We start from the raw sequence: 19,106 nt of genomic DNA, 5'->3' as shown, positions 1-19,106 counted from the left end.
GAAGATGGGTGCTTGAGTCGATGTGCCTCACCAGATTCTGCCACACAGTCGAGGGGATGCCTCAATCTCACCAAGCTGCAGTGGCGGAGATGCGCTGTCCGATGCATTAATCTCTAGAGGCAAAGTGCTGGTTCAAATATGATGTGGCAATTAAACTCCAGCAACAGTGTTGATCGCCGGTTCTATTACACACAGACAAGAGATGCGCCAAATTCCATGTTGCAAGTATCTGGGCCACTTCCAGTAAGCTTCAAACAATGAAAGAGTGTAAATCAATAAATGTATAGAAGCACAAAAGGAGAGAAGATGAGTTTGCAAGTCTTATTAGATTTGTATAGGAAGCCCTCACTCACCACCCTGGTTGGTGACATGCTTCATCATCGGGCCCACCGGGAAAACCCGAATGCCTCCACGGTGTGCTACAACGCCAGGATAACTGCGGAGCTGGTTAGTTGTGAAGATTATGTAAATGTGAAAAGGGTTTAAAAATGTCCAGATTGTGTCTCACATAAAAACTTTATTCTGTGGCCAATCTGACATATTAAAAGCAATGTGTTTAGGAAACTACCAAGTTAATTGTTTGGCTATTTCCACTTAAAGTGGGGTCAACATGTTTCTGCCCTTGATGTGTGATTTACTGGGCATTTGTCAGGACCATGGGGAGTGTACCTCAGCTGTATGGGCACGCTAAGGCCCACCCCACGTGAAAGGTAAAAATCAGTGTAAAAAAAGGTGCAAAATGAACAAACCAACAAGTTGTGGGAAAATTACCTCATAATCAGAGGAACCTGTATAGTTTGAAAAATAAAAGATCCACTAGAAGTGTGGCTCAATGGTTAGAGCGGCAGACCCTGATGCAGAGGTCTAGCCCAGGACCAGAGTTCAATTCCCTGCCTCGGTGGGTCTTGGGCTCAAAATTCCACGGACCTGATCATTCTCGCCTCGGTGCCTATTCCAATCATAGAGTCCCACTCTGCAACTCTGGGCAATAGCTTGCTTAATCTCCACAACGGCCCCCACAACGCTAAGGATGCCTGGCCTCCACCTTGGGGGTGCCCAGGAGTGGATGCCTCACAGGGAAAGCCAGGATGGGTTCCACAGCGGTATTCGTACAAGCGCCTTGAGACCCTTGCGGGTGAGTAGTGCGCTATACAAGTATCAATTTTTTTTTTACAATTTACTAGGTCTTGGGAGGGGGGTGGAGGCAAAAATGGCACACCGCCCGCAACGCCTGGCACCCGTTCGATACCTGCGTGTAGCCTCTAACCGGACCACTTTCAGTAAGTTAAGGCACAGGAGCAGGGGTAAGGACTTTGATATCCCTGAGTTTCAAGCAACAGGAGGCAAGCCACAAGCACCTGGAGATCACTTGGCGGTAAGGCAGAGACAGCAGGGCAACGCAAGATAGAAGCAGGCCTTTCAAGCTTGCAGTCTAAAAATGAGTCATTTCAGCACCACAACAGTCCTTCTGATAGATTCAGTTCAAGATCTAGAAGTGTCTGATTTTCGGGGTGGGGGTCAAAGACCCAGTACTTATACCCAAAAGTGCCTTTGATCTGAGGGTGTGACTTCAAAGCAACCCTCTGAAGTGCATAGGTTCTCCTTTCAACTCAGTCCTGTCCATCAGGGATAATCTGTCCTTTTTGTGAAGACAGGACACTGCCTATTCAAGTGACGTGTTAGACCCTCCCTTCCACCCCGCCCAAGCAAGACCATCAGAATGCAGATATATTTAGATGGGTACTCAGATCCATCTATCCTTTATGTGTTGTGGCGGTCTTGCTTGAATGCACAAAGTGTCGCTGTCACCCACCCCAGACGTATATTAGAGACGGGCTGTCACGCACAAAAAGCAGTAAGTGCAATGTCTACTTTCTAATAGTGCTGTAAATAAATAGAGACTAAAAAGAGCCCGTTTGACTAAGGCCTGTGCAATGTGTCTTGCATGAGACGTAGTATTGTGACCTAACTAAAGAGGAAGCATCTGTTGCCCCAAAAACAAGCAACCTGAATAGGAACAACATACAATACAACATAGTACTCTATCAAAATAAAGTAATCACCATAGTCTTGTGTAGCAGGGAGTGATTTGCCCCAAGACAGCCCCTCTTTACAGATGCAATGTGTCTCTTCTTTGTCAGTGAATGAGAATAAACTTGTAGCTCTACATGGAAGAAAGGAAGGAAAGGGACCAAACTCTATACCACTGAATAACATCTCATCATCCACTGGTAGCGTCCCCTCCCCCATGATCACCAGAACTCTCTGAGGAGGATGCCCTATGTCTGTCCTCCAGTTGTGACCACAGTTGGCCTCCTATCAGTCTGCTGAGTTTCCTCCTAGAGTGGGATGGTTGACCCCCTTCGGCCTCCCAAATTGTCATTGGCTCCTTAGTTGATATGGGCAGTTATTTCCTCTCCGCCGCTCAGTCCCAGAGCTCTTCCGGACTCTTAAACAAAATGGTTCTCCACTGATACATTACTTTCAGTTTGGCAGGGTACATCAGCATATATTGAATGTCCTTAGCCCTAACTTTTCACTTAACCTCTAAGAAAGATGTAAGAAGGGGCTGCACTTTACCTGCATAATCGGGTCAGAGCGTTGGTGCAATGGACGTTGTTGTGCCTGCCGCAGGATATAGTCTGTCCATAAGGTATAGTATACTGATGGTAATGCCTCTAGGCGGTCTTCCTGGCTGTGGCCTTAGGGCCAGTGCCCTGTGCACCCTTTCCAGAATGAAGTAGGAGGATAGCTCACAATCCATGATGCAGGTTCTGAAGTATTCTGTGGGGAATTTCTCTCATGTTGCCCACCCCCTCTTTTCTACTCTGGGCCACCAAATCAGCTGGGCTGTAACAAGCCCATGGGGGGTTGCTTAAAATGAAAGGTGGTCCCTACCACTCCCCTCCCATGTGGCTTTATCCTCTCCATTGAGAGTCAAGAGTCAATGCAGAGGTAGAGGTAAGTCGCTGCAGTGAGATTGTAGCTCCAGGTTGTGTCTGTTGGCGGAATGTCCATCTCCCGGCAGGTCGTTGTTTGCCTCATAAGTTTCTCTCATCCCCGACTCCCTACATGGGCTTAGGTTGGCCAAAGGGGACAAGTGTAGTGGGCACCACATGGATGTTTGCATCCAAGAAAAGGTTGCCCCATAGTTGGCTCAGCCAGGCTGCAGTTTCAGTCCTAGCCATGTGTGGTAACCAGTCCATCTCCTCCACTCTAAGGTGCCCGTTACATTGTTACGGGCCACCACCTGGAAGTGAAAGCAGCAATGTGCCACACCTCAGCCACGAGCCTGTCTTCTCTTCCTCTCACGCTCCAGGAGTCGATACAGAGAGGGTTTGCCACTGTGGGTTCACAGCTCCAGGTGGTGTTTGCCTCTGGCAGGCCCATCTACAGGTCGTCGATTGCAGAAATTGGCTCTCCCATCCAGGGCTCCCTGGATAGGTTCGGGTGGGCCAAAGGGGGTGATTATAGGGCCACTGCACTGGTGCCTGCAACTGAAAATAGGTCACCTAAGGTTCGGATTCAGCAAGGTTCTAGGAGCTGGCATGTAGCTCGCTCAAAATGCGGCTCCCATCTAAGGCTGCTTGGCCACGCCCCCCAGTAATTTCTTTCTTGATTTCTTTACAATGTAGTGGAGGTGAGTGATCTGTCAATGGTAGGCGAACCCTTTGGGAGCCAGGATGGTATTTATCAGATTAGGTAGAAACTGTATTGTTTTGAAAGAGCCATACAAGATTTCTTAGGTAAAGAGCAGAGTGAGCACGTATGGTAGCAGCACACGTATACACTGCCAAATCACTATTATTCACTGTTACTGCATGTTTGATCCATTACTCACAAAAGCAATATTTCACTCACACATATGTTCTGCTTTTAGGTGATGAGTACAAGGTGCTAAGGATGTGAAATGCCAAAATAGGAGTGAACATAGTATGCTGTTTCTTGTACATATGTTTTTTATTTGCTTGAGGTGTGCAGCCTTTCATGACTTTCATCTTCAAGACTCATGACAGTCTATATTTGTTTACAACGGTCTTGGTAATGCTGATCTTTTATATTATATTTTCAGGATCCAGACAATCTGCTTGAAGAAGTACCACTACCAGAATACAGAGATGACTTCCAGATCCCCAACTTTTCACCTGAGAAACATGTGAGTTTTCTTTAAAATACAATACCATCATGTTCATGTGCCTTCTCTCTCAAATTCTGTTTCTTCCATACCATCTTCACAAACAAAGTACATCCACATGATATCACACGAATAACTTCCCATGGAAACTATACTCCATTCTCAGAAAATCAAGGAATTCTTTACGTTATTAACAAGGAGTGAATGGTGTAGCAACTCAATCCGTCTCTCATCCACTGGTACCCTTAGAGAGCTAGAGCTGATTTCTTAACTTCAAAACTGGTTTTAGTGCATAGTGTAAATGTACAGAGGTGGAATTTATCTCCTAAAGGAAAAATAGATTATTTAAAACAATTACCCTTCTGACTACAAGACTAACCTCTTCTGCAAAACAAAATACACTGGGGTTGATCCAATTTGTGGGCGAGCAAGGATCTATGGGCTAAAAATTCCCTTTCACAATAGGAGCAAATTTAGCTTTTTCTATCCTCACTTCTAGACTAGACAAAGAATTTGGCTGGCCTTGGCTTTAATCAATGGAGAAAAAAGCTCCTATTCCTTGGGGTCAACCATTTACTAGCAATGCCCACTATTTGCATTTTTTGAGAAAAATAAGTCAACTGTTATACATGTTGTCTTGTCTAAATAGCCTTCTTGTTTCCATTCTCTCTATCTACCAGCTTGAGGACATGATCAAAATGATGAAAAGCACTCTCAGGTTGTGCGAGTTCATACTTTCTAAGTAGGGTGAGGTAAGATTTTGATGCTTTTTTCCTGTCAATGTGAGAGTGTGAGTACTATCAGACTAAAAGGATCACACAACAAACCATCACTTATCGATGGGGGTCACTGGAATGTAATGTAAATGTAGGGTGGATCTGTAGAGAGCTGCTTGTCACCCGTGAGGGTCCCAAGGCACTTCTTCCATACAATAATGGGTTTACTATACTTACCAAACAATCCACCCTATGCTACATAGTTTACATTTTTTTACAAATAAATGTTTTTCTAGTTTAGAAGAATCAAATTACACATGGTGTTGCTCTGTGGCAAACGTTAACTACTCACCTGAATTTATCACCCATGTGTTATACTGGTACTAGAGAGGCAAAACATTTTGCGAGAACAACATTAATATTTGATAAAACAGCAAAAAAGTATTGTCACAGAATGTACTACATTATGCTGCATAATTTGCATTGTGTTCCATAATTTGGCCTTCCTATGTGTCTCATGAATAACAATATTGTGGGACACTAATATCATTGATAAAAAAATCAACAGACAAAATATCAAAAGGTAAGTATGAAACGATTTTCTGTACCTAATTCAACTTATGTGTACCAAAATACATATACATATATCTTTATTTATTTGGAGTTAAGAATGGCAAATGCATATGTCCCTTTGTGCATTTACCCTTTAATATTTTGTCCCTCGATATTTTGTCCACAGTATTACTGTACCACAATATTCTTGTACTAGACGTTCAAGAGTACAATCGGCCCTTCTTAGTCTCATAATTCCAGAGCCACTTATAATATAAGGCCTTTGGTTACTGTTTTAAATTACATTACAGTTATGAGGGTTGAAAAGGAACGAAATACATAGGTTTTCAAGAGCCTAGGGAAATATGTAACCAACAATGGAACTAGCGAGACTGAGCGATCACATCCTATTGGTGCTGGAGGAGGAGAGATTTCGGGGTAGGGTTGTCCAAAGCACTCATCATCATAAAAGAAACACCTCTATTTTGGGGAAGACTGGGTGTAAAACCTTTTAGAAGAGAACTACTTTACCAATTCAGAGATTCATCATGTGAGAATAGAGCCACCAAGAGCGTGGCTGTAATTCCTCTATGGATGCTTTGTGATTGCACAGAAGAGCAAAATAATTCTGCAAATGTGGTACAGATGCAAAGGGGGGGGCCATGAGTAAGCATCGTTATCTGCCCCCTTGAGTCCGCCCAACACTGTCATGGAAACATGGACCGACTGACCTCTAGTTGGCAGTCCCGACCGCCTAATTATGATGCAACCACACATGGTGCGGTCACATACTTACATTTCCGGATGAGAGCATGTGTTGTGGCTATAAATCAGCTGTTGCACAAGCTCCCATAGAGAAATGGGAGGCCGTGTTCCTCCCGGCACCTTGTGGCAGGCACCTCAAGGTGCCTGCCACACAGTGCTGGGATCAAAGTGCCCCATTGGACCCCAACCGGAGGCCGCAACAGAAGGGGCCCAGCTAGAGACCCCCAAACACGCTTTCCAACAGGCTTTCCATGTCGGAAGCTGGCATGGAAAGTATGCCCCGGAAATCGTGCATCATAATTAGGTCTCACGGTTTTATGGTATTTATTATTTGAACATTTCCGTCTGTATTTGTCCATATTTATTTTTTGGCCAGATGATTGGTATTTATCCATATTTAATTCGTGTTGTTTAAATAGATGAGGTAATAACTCGTGTATTTCTGCATTTATTTAACAGATAAATGTGGCCTCATACTTAAATGCCTGTCAGGTTCTAGCACATTACACAGTAAAAAATATAAACATAATAAACCCACATTAAAGAAATAGTGTAATAACACATATACATGTTGAGATATGCAGTAATTAAAGGACATATCATTGAGTTTTGTAGCTCCCTGTCATTATGTACAGCTACTGGCCTGAAAGTGATTAATCTCAGCATGATGAATCACTCAAAAGAAGCTAAATTATCTGTATTTTTCAACTTTCAAAAATAAATACAGACAGGGGAGACAGTGTTTTCTGTCTGTGTTTATCTGTAAAAATCAGACAAAGCGGAAATCAGGGAACCCTAATCATAATATGGACAGTATAAAAATGCATCCATATGAATTACGGGCCAGACTCCGACAGGCCGACGGGCTCCTTGAGCCTGTTGGAAGCCAGCTGGAATGACTGGCCAGTTTCATTTCCGACAACCGAAATTGTATTTAGGGGGTCAATAGTGAAACCAACCATCTCGGTCGGAAAGCTTCCGTTTCGACCGAGATTGTAATCGACCCCTAGGACTGACATTTATCAGGCCTGTTTCACATTGTTAAAAATAATCTGTATGATTACAAAACAACAGGGTGTGACACTGGAGAAGCAAGAGGCACCTGCTGGAGTACAATATTGTATTTCATCAAAAAGGGGGAAAGGATCACTTGTCCTGCGAAAAACTCAGGTCTGCAGGTTGGCATCTGGGTGTCTCCCAATAAAATGACCCTCATACACGTGTCTTGTTTGTTTTCGTTAGCGGTATATGAGGTGTCCCCGCTTGTATCACACGTGCGTGCGTAATCACAGGGTCAAGTCATTTGTGTGCACCCTCCACCAGGAGGTTTTACCTTAAGTTTTAAGGCAGTAGTGATCGTGGAAAAAAGTGATTAGGATGGTGATAAGTGGTTTAAAAAATAGTCCAGATATCCAAGAACGAAAAATTTATTAAATTTGGAATCGGGCTATTGTTAAAAAGAGGTAAGTTCGTGCAGCTCTGGAATTTGTTATGAATTCTAGCGCACTTAATGGTCTGCTAAAATGGTCGACATGTTTCAGCTATAGGCGACAATTTGTCAGACAGCTTTCTTCAGGACCAGGGAGTGAAAGTGATAAAGAATAAGTGAAGGAATAGGTAAATTTTAACCTGATTCTTCAAGTGTTGAGAGGTCTCATTGTACCTGTAAATGAAAAACATACACACAAAATACAAACCAAATGGGAGAATAGGGGAAGGGGGAGAAAAGAACTTGGTAAGGTACAAATATGTACACATTCAAAATCGCTTGATTTCGAATAAAGAAACTGAAAAATGGCAATACTTAGCGCAGAATCACTCTCATTTCAGGCGTCAACTCATCCATTCTCATGCCTCATCAGCGTGAGGTGATTATGCTATACTGTTCATTGGTGCTCATAACTGTAACCGGTAATTGGTGTTTATAACATTTCTCATGGTGGAATTCACATGCTTATTTTAGGGCACGTCGTGCTCTTAATATGGTGTAATAGAGTGTTTCAAGTGCTCGTGGTGGCTTTCTTGTTATATTCATTGTGAATACATGATTTTCATAAGTCACGTGCACGGTGGGTTATCGATGCAGAAACAACACTCTTTTCCTGCTCTTTAAATTCTAGCGGGGACAGTGGTCTAGAGTCCGTGGTCGATGTCGGATATGGTGTGAGTCCCTATCTGGTTCGAGAGGTTGTGCCTACCTCTTTAATTGTAGCTAGTAGCCTCATCGGGGGAAGGGGATTCTATGAGGACGGTAGCGCTGGAGAGGAGTAAAACATACGTTAGTACAGACAGATTTTACTTGCGCTTTTGGTCTCGCAATTGAGCGTCATTTTATTGGGAGAAACCCAGTTGCCAACCTGCAGACCTGAGTTTTTCGCAGGACAAGTGATCCTTTCCCCCTTTTTGATGAAACGCAATTCAATGGAGTCTGAAAGGATCCTATCTCTCACTCCCCCCAATTGATTACCTGTATCTAGCAGCGCACAGCTGTGGGAGCACAAAACAAAGATTTGAATACACATTCAAATCATCTATCCTGCCTAGAGAATCCATCATGGCGGATAGCTTTGGACTCAGTTACACCTCTGAGGACTTTGACGAAATACTTGCCAGACCACCACTACTCATGGAAGGTGACCTCACCCAAACTCTATCTTCAACAGCTGAATGGGACGAGCTAAGCGAAGCCAAGAAAGAACAAGTACGCACGGCCGTGCACGGAATAATCATGACAGAATACCTTCGGGTAAATGCAGCACCAAGAGGACTATGGGTAACAAATGCACCCCGGATTTTTCTCAAAGATCTCGCTTTCAGGAAAGACTGGTCCGCCATCTCCTGGAAGTGCACTAGAGACTATCTAGTCCTGATAATAAAGACAGCCACCAGACTAACAAATGAACTAACAGTAAAAATAGAAATTCTTGAAACAAAATTGAACAACACCATCAACATAACCATCTATAAAAATCGTTTGGAGGAAATTAACAAAGAGATGAAAGAAAGTCAAGAATACTTAATTCAAACCAAATTACAAAAACTAGCGAAAGAACTCAAGAGGTTCTCGTTAGAAAGAATCCATCCTTACAGCAGTAAAGATTACAAACCCAACGAAAACACTACAAATTCAGATTTAAGTAGTGCCTCATCCAATGATTGTTCAGACCACAGTGGAGACGAACAGCCAAATCGAGGAAGAAACAATTTCCGGAATAAAAGAGGATATAGGAGAGGCTACAACACCACAGGACGCCCCCCATATTACCAAAACAATGGACAAGGAATGCCCTTTCATCCCTTCAACCCAATGTTCCAAGGTTGGCTCAATCCCTATTTTCAATTACCTCTAAACCACCAAATGCAGACACAAGGTGGACACAATTACCAACAAGGGGTTCCTTTTTTAGGGAATGGCCGAAACAGCCGCCGACCAAAACAAAAAGGAGTAACCTGGTCAGACCAAACAAGACAGGTGGAGACCAGAAGTGTAACCAAGGCGAAAACAGGCCCCAATCCAACGACCTCATCGTCAACTTGACCGAGAAAACCCTCACAAATGAACAAGTAAGCGTCCTAAATAAAGGACTTGGATATGTTCCAACTCCCAAAACAGACATTATCAGAACGAAATGTGAAATAGCAAATTTCTGTCGCACTCTAAAATTGAAAGCCTTCTTCAAGGATGCAACACCACCACCCGAAGAAGGTGATACAACTTTGAGAAACAAATCCACATTCTGTCCCCTGAATTCCCAAGTACCTATCGAAATCTGTACATTTGAACAGGCCATAATGAAGGAATTAGATGACCTGAACCAACAACCGCAAAAGGTCTTTCAAAACATCACCAAAGCGGAACAATTGGCCCTAACAGATCTACGGAATGACAAAGAACTAGTGATCAAACCGGCTGATAAGGGGGGAGGGATAGTTCTCCTCACTACAGAAGGATACGATAAACAATGCACTGATCTATTGGCTGACACAAAATTCTATGAAGTCCTCACCACAGACCCTACTGCGCGTCTACAAAGGACCATATCACTCATGATTGAGGAAGCAGAGGCTAATAACTGGCTATCTAAAAAAGAAGCGGATTACCTGGTAACCAAGTCACCCATAATACCGTACTTTTACTCCCTTCCAAAAACCCACAAAGGGAGAATACCACCCCCAGGAATACCAATCGTCTCTGGAATTAATTCACTCTTGGAACCACTATCCGAATTTGCAGACCAGTTTTGAAGGCCCTTAGTTCAAAAAACACCCACATACCTCAAAGATACGAGAGATCTTCTGAACCTACTCAAATCCTTTACATACTCTGAAGACTCTATGCTCCTGGTGGGGCTAGATGTAGAGAGCCTCTACACTAGCCTACCACAACAGAAAACATTGAACATTTTAGAGAGCATACTTTTCAGTACAGAATGGCCATACAAAACCCCAAGACACTTTGTGCTTGAATGTTGCAGATTGGCTCTGATGGAGAACTTCTTCATGTACAAAGATACCCTCTTTCTCCAACGTCATGGGACTTCGATGGGCAGCACCTTTGCCCCCAGCGTGGCAGGGCTGTACGTGAGTAATTTTGAGAAAAAGTTCATTCAAAACGAAATTAACCCTTTCCTTGATAAGATCGTCTGTTGGAAAAGATACATAGACGATATCATATTGATTTGGAAAGGAGATGAGCAAACCCTGGACTACTTCCACCGATGGCTTAATGACCAAGATGATTGCTTGAACTTTACGTACACTGCCAACAAAGGAACACTAGACTTCCTAGACATAACCATCTTTGCGAAGGACAACACCTTACATACTAAAACATTTTTCAAGCCTACAGCCAAGAACAGTTTGCTATCCTTCAAAAGTTTCCACCCCGACCTTTAAGGGAGAACCTCCCTTATAGCCAATTTCTCCGTCTTAGGAGAAATTGTAGCTCCACAAGTGATTACAAGGATCAAGCAAATGATCTTTGTGACAAACTCACAGCAAGAGAATATCCCAGAAAGATAATCTCCTCTTGCAAAAAACGTGCACAAAACCAGCCAAGAGAAGTGCTTTTAGGATGACAGAACAACATGCGTCACCACCTATAGCCCAGTCACAAACAAGGTTAAGAAGATAATTAATAAAAACTGGAAATAATTACTTCAAACAACCTTGACTGGCCAAAACCCCGTTTTGCCAACAAGAGAAGCAGAAATCTCAAAGATCTATTGGTACATACAAGACCCCCTCCTAAAAAGAAAAAAGAACATCAAGGATTATGGAACAGTACTCCAATAACAGGACACTATCCCTGTGGTTCTTGCCTAGCTTGTGAAACTACAAAACCTACCAAAGAACTACAACTACTCCCTGATCTAACATGGAAATTAAAGAAACATACCAACTGCAACACTAGTCATGTTATATACATGATTACATGTCCATGCCAAATGAAGTACATTGGCATGACTTGCCGCAAGGCCAAACAACGGATGTATGGACATCGGAGTAATGTCAATTGTAAAAGAACAACAACGAAAATGTCACTTCATAGACTTGGGGCATACGGCCAAAGATCTGCAATGGGTCATCCTAGAGACTCTTGAAACTGTCGACAGGAATGCCCAAAAAATCCTGTTCGAAAAAGAACAACGCTGGGTGCATAGACTGAAAACAGACACTCTAGGACTCAATGATTCTGTCCCCTGGCTTGCTCTCAACAAATGAGAAAATCACTACTTGTCTCCCCCATTCCTCATCTCTCTTTTCGGGCAAATGTCTGTCGTTAGTAAATACAGATCACTTTCCGATTTGCCCCTGACCGTAATAAACCATAAAAGGTCACCGGTGATTCACTAAAATCCCCTAATGCCCACAAATTTGATAAACCACTATTACACAAATTAAATCAGTCATATTGGTTATTATCTCGAAACATTCTTAACATTTCTCGCAACATTGCGAAGATTTCTTCCATTTCCATACTTTACTGCTTAAAACATCCGCCCCTCCAACACCAACAATTTCCGGGTGGTTGGAGGCAGAGACAGCACATGCTGCAGACGAGGACGTTAAGGCGCAAGGTAGAAGACGAAGACTCCGCTCAATTGCGAGACCAAAAGCGCAAGTAAAATCTGTCTGTACTAACGTATGTTTTACTCCTCCCCAGCGCTACCATCCTCATAGAATCCCCTTCCCCCGATGAGGCTACTAGCTACAATTAAAAAGGTAGGCACAACCTCTCGAACCAGATAGGGACTCAAACCATATCCAACATCGACCACGGACTCTAGACTACTGTCCCCACTAGAATTTAAAGAGCAGGAAAAGAGTGTTGTTTCTGCATCGATAACCCACCGTGCACGTGACTTATGAAAATCATGTATTCACAATGAATATAACAAGAAAGCCACCACGAGCACTTGAAACACTCTATTACACCATATTAAGAGCACGACGTGCCCTAAAATAAGCATGTGAATTCCACCATGAGAAATGTTATAAACACCAATTACCGGTTACAGTTATGAGCACCAATGAACAGTATAGCATAATCACCTCACGCTGATGAGGCATGAGAATGGATGAGTTGACGCCTGAAATGAGAGTGATTCTGCGCTAAGTATTGCCATTTCACAGTTTCTTTATTCGAAATCAAGCGATTTTGAATGTGTACATATTTGTACCTTACCAAGTTCTTTTCTCCCCCTTCCCCTATTCTCCCATTTGGTTTGTATTTTGTGTGTATGTTTTTCATTTACAGGTACAATGAGACCTCTCAACACTTGAAGAATCAGATTAAAATTTACCTATTCCTTCACTTATTCTTTATCACTTTCACTCCCTGGTCCTGAAGAAAGCTGTCTGACAAATTGCCGCCTATAGCTGAAACATGTCGACCATTTTAGCAGACCATTAAGTGCGCTAGAATTCATAACAAATTCCAGAGCTGCACGAACGTACCTCTTTTTAACAATAGCCCGATTCCAAATTTAATAAATTTTTCGTTCTTGGATATCTGGACTATTTTTTAAACCACTTATCACCATCCTAATCACTTTTTTCCACGATCACTACTGCCTTAAAACTTAAGGTAAAACCTCCTGGTGGAGGGTGCACACAAATGACTTGACCCTGTGATTACGCACGCACGTGTGATACAAGCAGGGACACCTCATATACCGCTAACGAAAACAAACAAGAGAGAAACACACGTGTATGAGGGTCATTTTATTGGGAGACACCCAGTTGCCAACCTGCAGACCTGAGTTTTTCGCAGGACAAGTGATCCTTTCCCCCTTTTTGATGAAACGCAATTCAATGGAGTCTGAAAGGATCCTATCTCTCACTCCCCCCATTTGATTACCTGTACAATATTGTATGGCAGCACATTTTTATAAACTGCCTTACCTCTTGTCGTGTTTGAAGAGTCACAATCTCTTCAGTGCTGACTCCCCCATCACCTTGGTTAACGTTATTCAAATTCTTTGCAAGCCAAAGTTGAACACAGAGCAAAATATATCTTATGAGCTCCTGGTGCCTCCATTGCTTGCTGGACTGTGAGGATGGGCAATTGCCTACTTGACCTATCTGACCTTGTTCTTTTCAACTTTCAGGTTTCAACCTACTTACCATTTCTTTGGCCTTTGATTCGACCACTGCGACTGATACCACTGACAAAATGTATTGAGGATCCCTAACCATCTCCCTTTCTCATAAACATTCATTGCTGAAACACAATATCCCACCAGAGGACATCCAGAGAACCATTAGAAATCATTGAACAGTAAAGCTACACCAGCCATAGAGAAACATGAAGATTTGACTTTTGTGATTTGGCGAAGAACGACAACTGCATCTCAGGAGTATGGCTGAGGATCACTTCGAATGATAACAAAGTACTACTTCCCCCTGGTCTGGTGCTCCTACATCAATATGGCCGAGATACCCGCCACCCCCTCTCAACACAATCCCCAAAAGGAGTGAAACCGGAAACAGTTCTTGAAGTTTTTGGAAGTGGGATGGAGTGACCATCCCGGCCGTATTTATTAAAACAAAATTAAAACATTAAACGTTTCATGTTATGTACAATTTCATTACCATATTGCGATGTTTGGCTAACCTTAACAGATTCTCTAATACAGAGGTTCTCCTAGCCGAACTAGCAACCTACAAAACATTTCTTGACATATTGAAATTGTACAACCTAACGTTTAAGGGCCAACGGCAAGGTCATAACCGGTGTCAAGATCCCTAACCAGACTTACCCCTCCCACTTGGGATGGGCGACAGCACGGAGGCGTACCTCAAGTGCAACTACTACCAATTTCCCTTGACTTGACGGGGGCACCTAAAACTCGACGCCAGTTAAAGGTCGTTCGAATACTCGTGTGAGGTATCTAGAAGGTATCGTGGCCCTTATCCCAACCCCACACAACTTACCGCATCTGCCGTCGCAGATGTCACTGGCCCCGGGAAATTCCCCAGGAGGGGGCTGTAACCCCTCCTACAAAGGAAGGGGCCTTGACCGCCTTTCCTTTACTTCCGGCGACCCATCCTTAGAAGGGACCGCCTCCCCATTGAGGGGCCAATGGCCACCTCTCCCGAGCGCTCCCATCCGTGTTGGGTGACGCCCACTCATAGGGATCTACTAATTAGTGCTCACCGATCATGACCTTACCGCCTACCAAAATAAATACGACAGTGCAAATTAACCTAAGAATACATTGGCCACTATGACCGAAAGAGCATACATCAAAATTCAACACTAAACTGAATATCTTTAATGGCAAACATACTCAAAAACGACCATTCTTTATTAACTCAAAATCAACATGGCACTACGACCTGTAAACGAAAACAAAACAAAATTAATCAACTTTATTATACACAACTGGCTGTCTTCAGGGGCTGGTGGGTGGGTCAAAATTGGCTCTTCGTTCTGTCCCGAGCTCACGTGCAGCGAGGAGGTGCAGCTTCAGAGCACAAGAACAAGAGGATGTCTTCTGGTCTTGCGTCCCTTTTTATCCGTCTTCAGGGCGGGCGTATACCCGCCCCTGCCTGCCCCTGAGGGCGTGGCTGGCTGCGTCGGTGTCTAGGCCAGCCCACTCTAGGGCGGGAACGAGCGCGCCCCGGCTACGCCGCTTCGGGCATACCAGCTGAGACGCGCCTCCCGCCCAAAATGGCTTCCCGGGGGGATCGAGGCACTCGGCCATACGTTCGGGGGGACCGATTCGGTCGCCCCTTTCCATATGGCCGAGATACCCGCCACCCCCTCTCAACACAATCCCCAAAAGGAGTGAAACCGGAAACAGTTCTTGAAGTTTTTGGAAGTGGGATGGAGTGACCATCCCGGCCGTATTTATTAAAACAAAATTAAAACATTAAACGTTTCATGTTATGTACAATTTCATTACCATATTGCGATGTTTGGCTAACCTTAACAGATTCTCTAATACAGAGGTTCTCCTAGCCGAACTAGCAACCTACAAAACATTTCTTGACATATTGAAATTGTACAACCTAACGTTTAAGGGCCAACGGCAAGGTCATAACCGGTGTCAAGATCCCTAACCAGACTTACCCCTCCCACTTGGGATGGGCGACAGCACGGAGGCGTACCTCAAGTGCAACTACTACCAATTTCCCTTGACTTGACGGGGGCACCTAAAACTCGACGCCAGTTAAAGGTCGTTCGAATACTCGTGTGAGGTATCTAGAAGGTATCGTGGCCCTTATCCCAACCCCACACAACTTACCGCATCTGCCGTCGCAGATGTCACTGGCCCCGGGAAATTCCCCAGGAGGGGGCTGTAACCCCTCCTACAAAGGAAGGGGCCTTGACCGCCTTTCCTTTACTTCCGGCGACCCATCCTTAGAAGGGACCGCCTCCCCATTGAGGGGCCAATGGCCACCTCTCCCGAGCGCTCCCATCCGTGTTGGGTGACGCCCACTCATAGGGATCTACTAATTAGTGCTCACCGATCATGACCTTACCGCCACAGGCCCGGATAGTTGACCGGCTATCCGGGCCCCCCACAAAACTCCTAGCTAAAGGTCATGTTCCAACGTTTTTAACCATGCTAAGAAGTCTCCTATGAGTAACTCATTTCCCACCCGAGACAAATGCACACCATCCCCCAGATACATACTGTCATCATTAATACAACCGTGCGAGATAGAATGCAATGTCCTGGAACGGAACAACCTACTCATTTTGTTATTAAGTTTCCTAACAGAATGGTTCAAAGCAGGGATCGAAATAGCCCCCCGCCACACTTTTCGTGGGATCATATGAGACCACGCAATTATGCACCCCGGAACTTTCCTCGCCAACCAACTTACAGTGGAAAGCATTGCCTCCAGGAGAAGTCGTCTACCGGTGGTGACCAAATCATTGCCCCCTAAATGTACTATGACTATAGACGGCGGTGACCTCATCCGCCCTAACAAACCCTCAAAGTATGCCTGAAACTGGTCAATACAGAGACCGCCCCTTCCGTAGAAGGACATCCTGTACCCGTATTCCCCAGCTACGTGAATCATGTCACCTGCTTCGAATACGTCTGCGGCACGCCTCACGTATGAGTGGCCCACGACCCACACCTCCTTTCTCACAGCCGGTGATGTCTGACCGCTGGCCCGGTGTTGGGTCGACTGCATAGTCCGCCCCGCCTCGAAGGCTTGCGTAACTGAAAACCAAACAAAAGACAAGAAGCGTGAGTACATTATTACAGCTTCACAACATGTGCAACCGCACATACCTCTTATAACAATTGGAGGACCAACGCCCCACTCGTTTTACTTGTTCCACATTAAGACCCCTGGCTGCAGCTTCAGTGGCAGCCCCTATCCGAAAGGAATGGGTCCCAAACTCACCCGGGTCCAAGCCCGCTGCGGTAATTGACATCGCGAGCACCCGCTGAAACTGAAACTTCGTCAGTGGGGTGGCGTCCGCGTGTCTCAACATTGTCCCCCCCCATGATGCCACCCTTCGTGCTAGGTAATCCTCTAAACACTTCACCGGACACATGGAAGACCCTGGAATCCTGCGAATGACTATGCAGTCTCCCACCCCACTTTGATCGGTTTTTGACTTGACAAAGGATACCGTCATAGTCTCACCCCTGATCTGAACGTGTTCCCGGCACAAACCCCCCGCCACATCCCGCTTGCTCCTTGCCACCAGCTCACTTATCCTCATAGCCCCGTGAAATGCAAGCGTAAAAGCGGCTCGGAACAAACAGGCCTCGAACTGAGACGAGCATATGTCGGGGAGTGTGGCCAGCAACTGGGACAACCTATCCAGACCTATCGGGCGCCTCTCATCTACTCTGCGACCCTCAAGGCGTTGCCACCCACGCAGCGCTTTCTGTACAGCAAAAGACGCTGTCGGGTCCTGGATATTATGAGCCCTGGCAACAAAGGAGATGGCAGCACGATGCCTCTGGGCTGTAGCCACCGACTTCCCAGCCTTACGCAAGGACATCAGAAAATGTACTACCCAATCCTCATGCCCCCAAAGTCCCCCTCTCTCAGTCCCCAAAAAGGCTAAATAAGCCCGAAACGCCCCTTCGTATGCCTTCCTCGTCCTTGGTGCTAGACTCTCTCCCACGAGGTAACGAAGTTCGGGGCACCGAGAGACCAGAGAGCTTCGGGAAAGGGTGCTGGCTCGGGGTCCGCTGAGGGAAGGAAACCCGAGAAAGCCTGCATTTGAAAACGAGACAGTGCATCAGCAGCCTGATTCATCACCCCCGGGACATGTTTTGCTCTGAATACCACGTTCAGTTGCATACACAGTAAGACAATTTCTTTAAGCAGCCTCAAAATCATTTTACAACGTGCTGCCTGACTATTGATGCATTCTACAACGGTCATATTGTCAGACCAAAATATGACAGAGTGATTTTTGAATCCATCGGGCCAGGATCTGAGGGCCACCAAAATGGGAAACAGCTCAAGGAAAGCAATATTACTCGTCAGCCCCTCTTCGTGCCACCATGTTGGCCACTTTTGTGCCGACCATTTTGTGCCGAAGATGGCGCCGAAACCCATGCTTCCCGCTGAATCCGTCCATAGACCAAGCTCTTCAGAGGACAAGGCCGGTTTGTTCCAGACGACTCGACCATTGAAATCCGCCAAAAATGCTAACCAAATACGCATGTCTTGGCGGACCTCGGCCGATAACCTCGTGCGATGGTGACCCTCCTTTAGGCCGACCATCGCCTGTGCAATCGAACGGGAGAAGGGGCGGGCCATCGGGATCACCCTTAAGGCAAAATTCAACTTCCCCACCAATTGCTGCAATTGATGCAGCGTAACTTTAGATGCAGTGATACACATTTGCAGGGCTGTCTTGAATTTCGATACTTTGGAAGCTGGTAAACGAAAACAACCCTCACTAGAGTCCAACTCGATCCCGAGGAACTCGAGGCAAGTCGTGGGACCCACAGTTTTACCTGGTGCCAACGGCACGCCAAATTGATTCATTAAAACACAAAATTCAGTCAAGGCCCGGGCACATTCATCATCCCCAGCGGCCCCAAGGAACAGAAAGTCATCGAGGTAACGCATCACATTCCGAAAACCTGTTTTCTTCGTGTAAACCCATTGTAGAAAACTACTGAATTTCTCGAAATAAGCACAAGATATCGAGCACCCCATCGGCATACACCTGTCCATGTAATACAAACCTTGAAACATGAATCTCAAAAAACGTTGGTCTTCCGGGTATACCGGGAGCAAACGGAACGCTGACTCGATATCTGATTTCGCCATCAGCGTCCCGGGCCCCAGGCGATTCAAAATGGCTACGGCCTCATCGAATGATGCGTACCGCACCGAACACATTTCTGGATTAATTGCATCGTTTACAGAAAGGCCATGAGGGGCTGATAAATTGTGAATCAATCGAAACTCACCCGGGTCCTTCTTGGGGACCA

The 19,106-nt window shown here is 45.0% G+C and overlaps 1 protein-coding gene across 1 annotated transcript in view; it reads left to right on the top strand.

Annotated features, from left to right (window-relative positions):
* LOC147673908 (maestro heat-like repeat-containing protein family member 1) overlaps window positions 1-13,865 on the top strand; it is a 109,429-nt gene extending 95,564 nt beyond the window's left edge. The window contains exons 21-22 of the mRNA XM_086946429.1: window positions 4,073-4,156; window positions 13,782-13,865. Of these exons, the coding sequence (XP_086802555.1) occupies window positions 4,073-4,156; window positions 13,782-13,865 (168 nt within the window). The remainder of the gene's footprint in view (window positions 1-4,072; window positions 4,157-13,781) is intronic.
* The last annotated feature ends 5,241 nt before the right edge of the window (window positions 13,866-19,106 follow it).

This window comes from Lissotriton vulgaris, chromosome 12, assembly GCF_964263255.1.
Source record: "Lissotriton vulgaris chromosome 12, aLisVul1.2, whole genome shotgun sequence".
NCBI lineage: Eukaryota > Metazoa > Chordata > Amphibia > Caudata > Salamandridae > Lissotriton > Lissotriton vulgaris.
The sequence above is the reverse complement of the archived record's forward strand: the minus strand, read 5'-3'. Positions and strand labels throughout refer to the sequence as shown.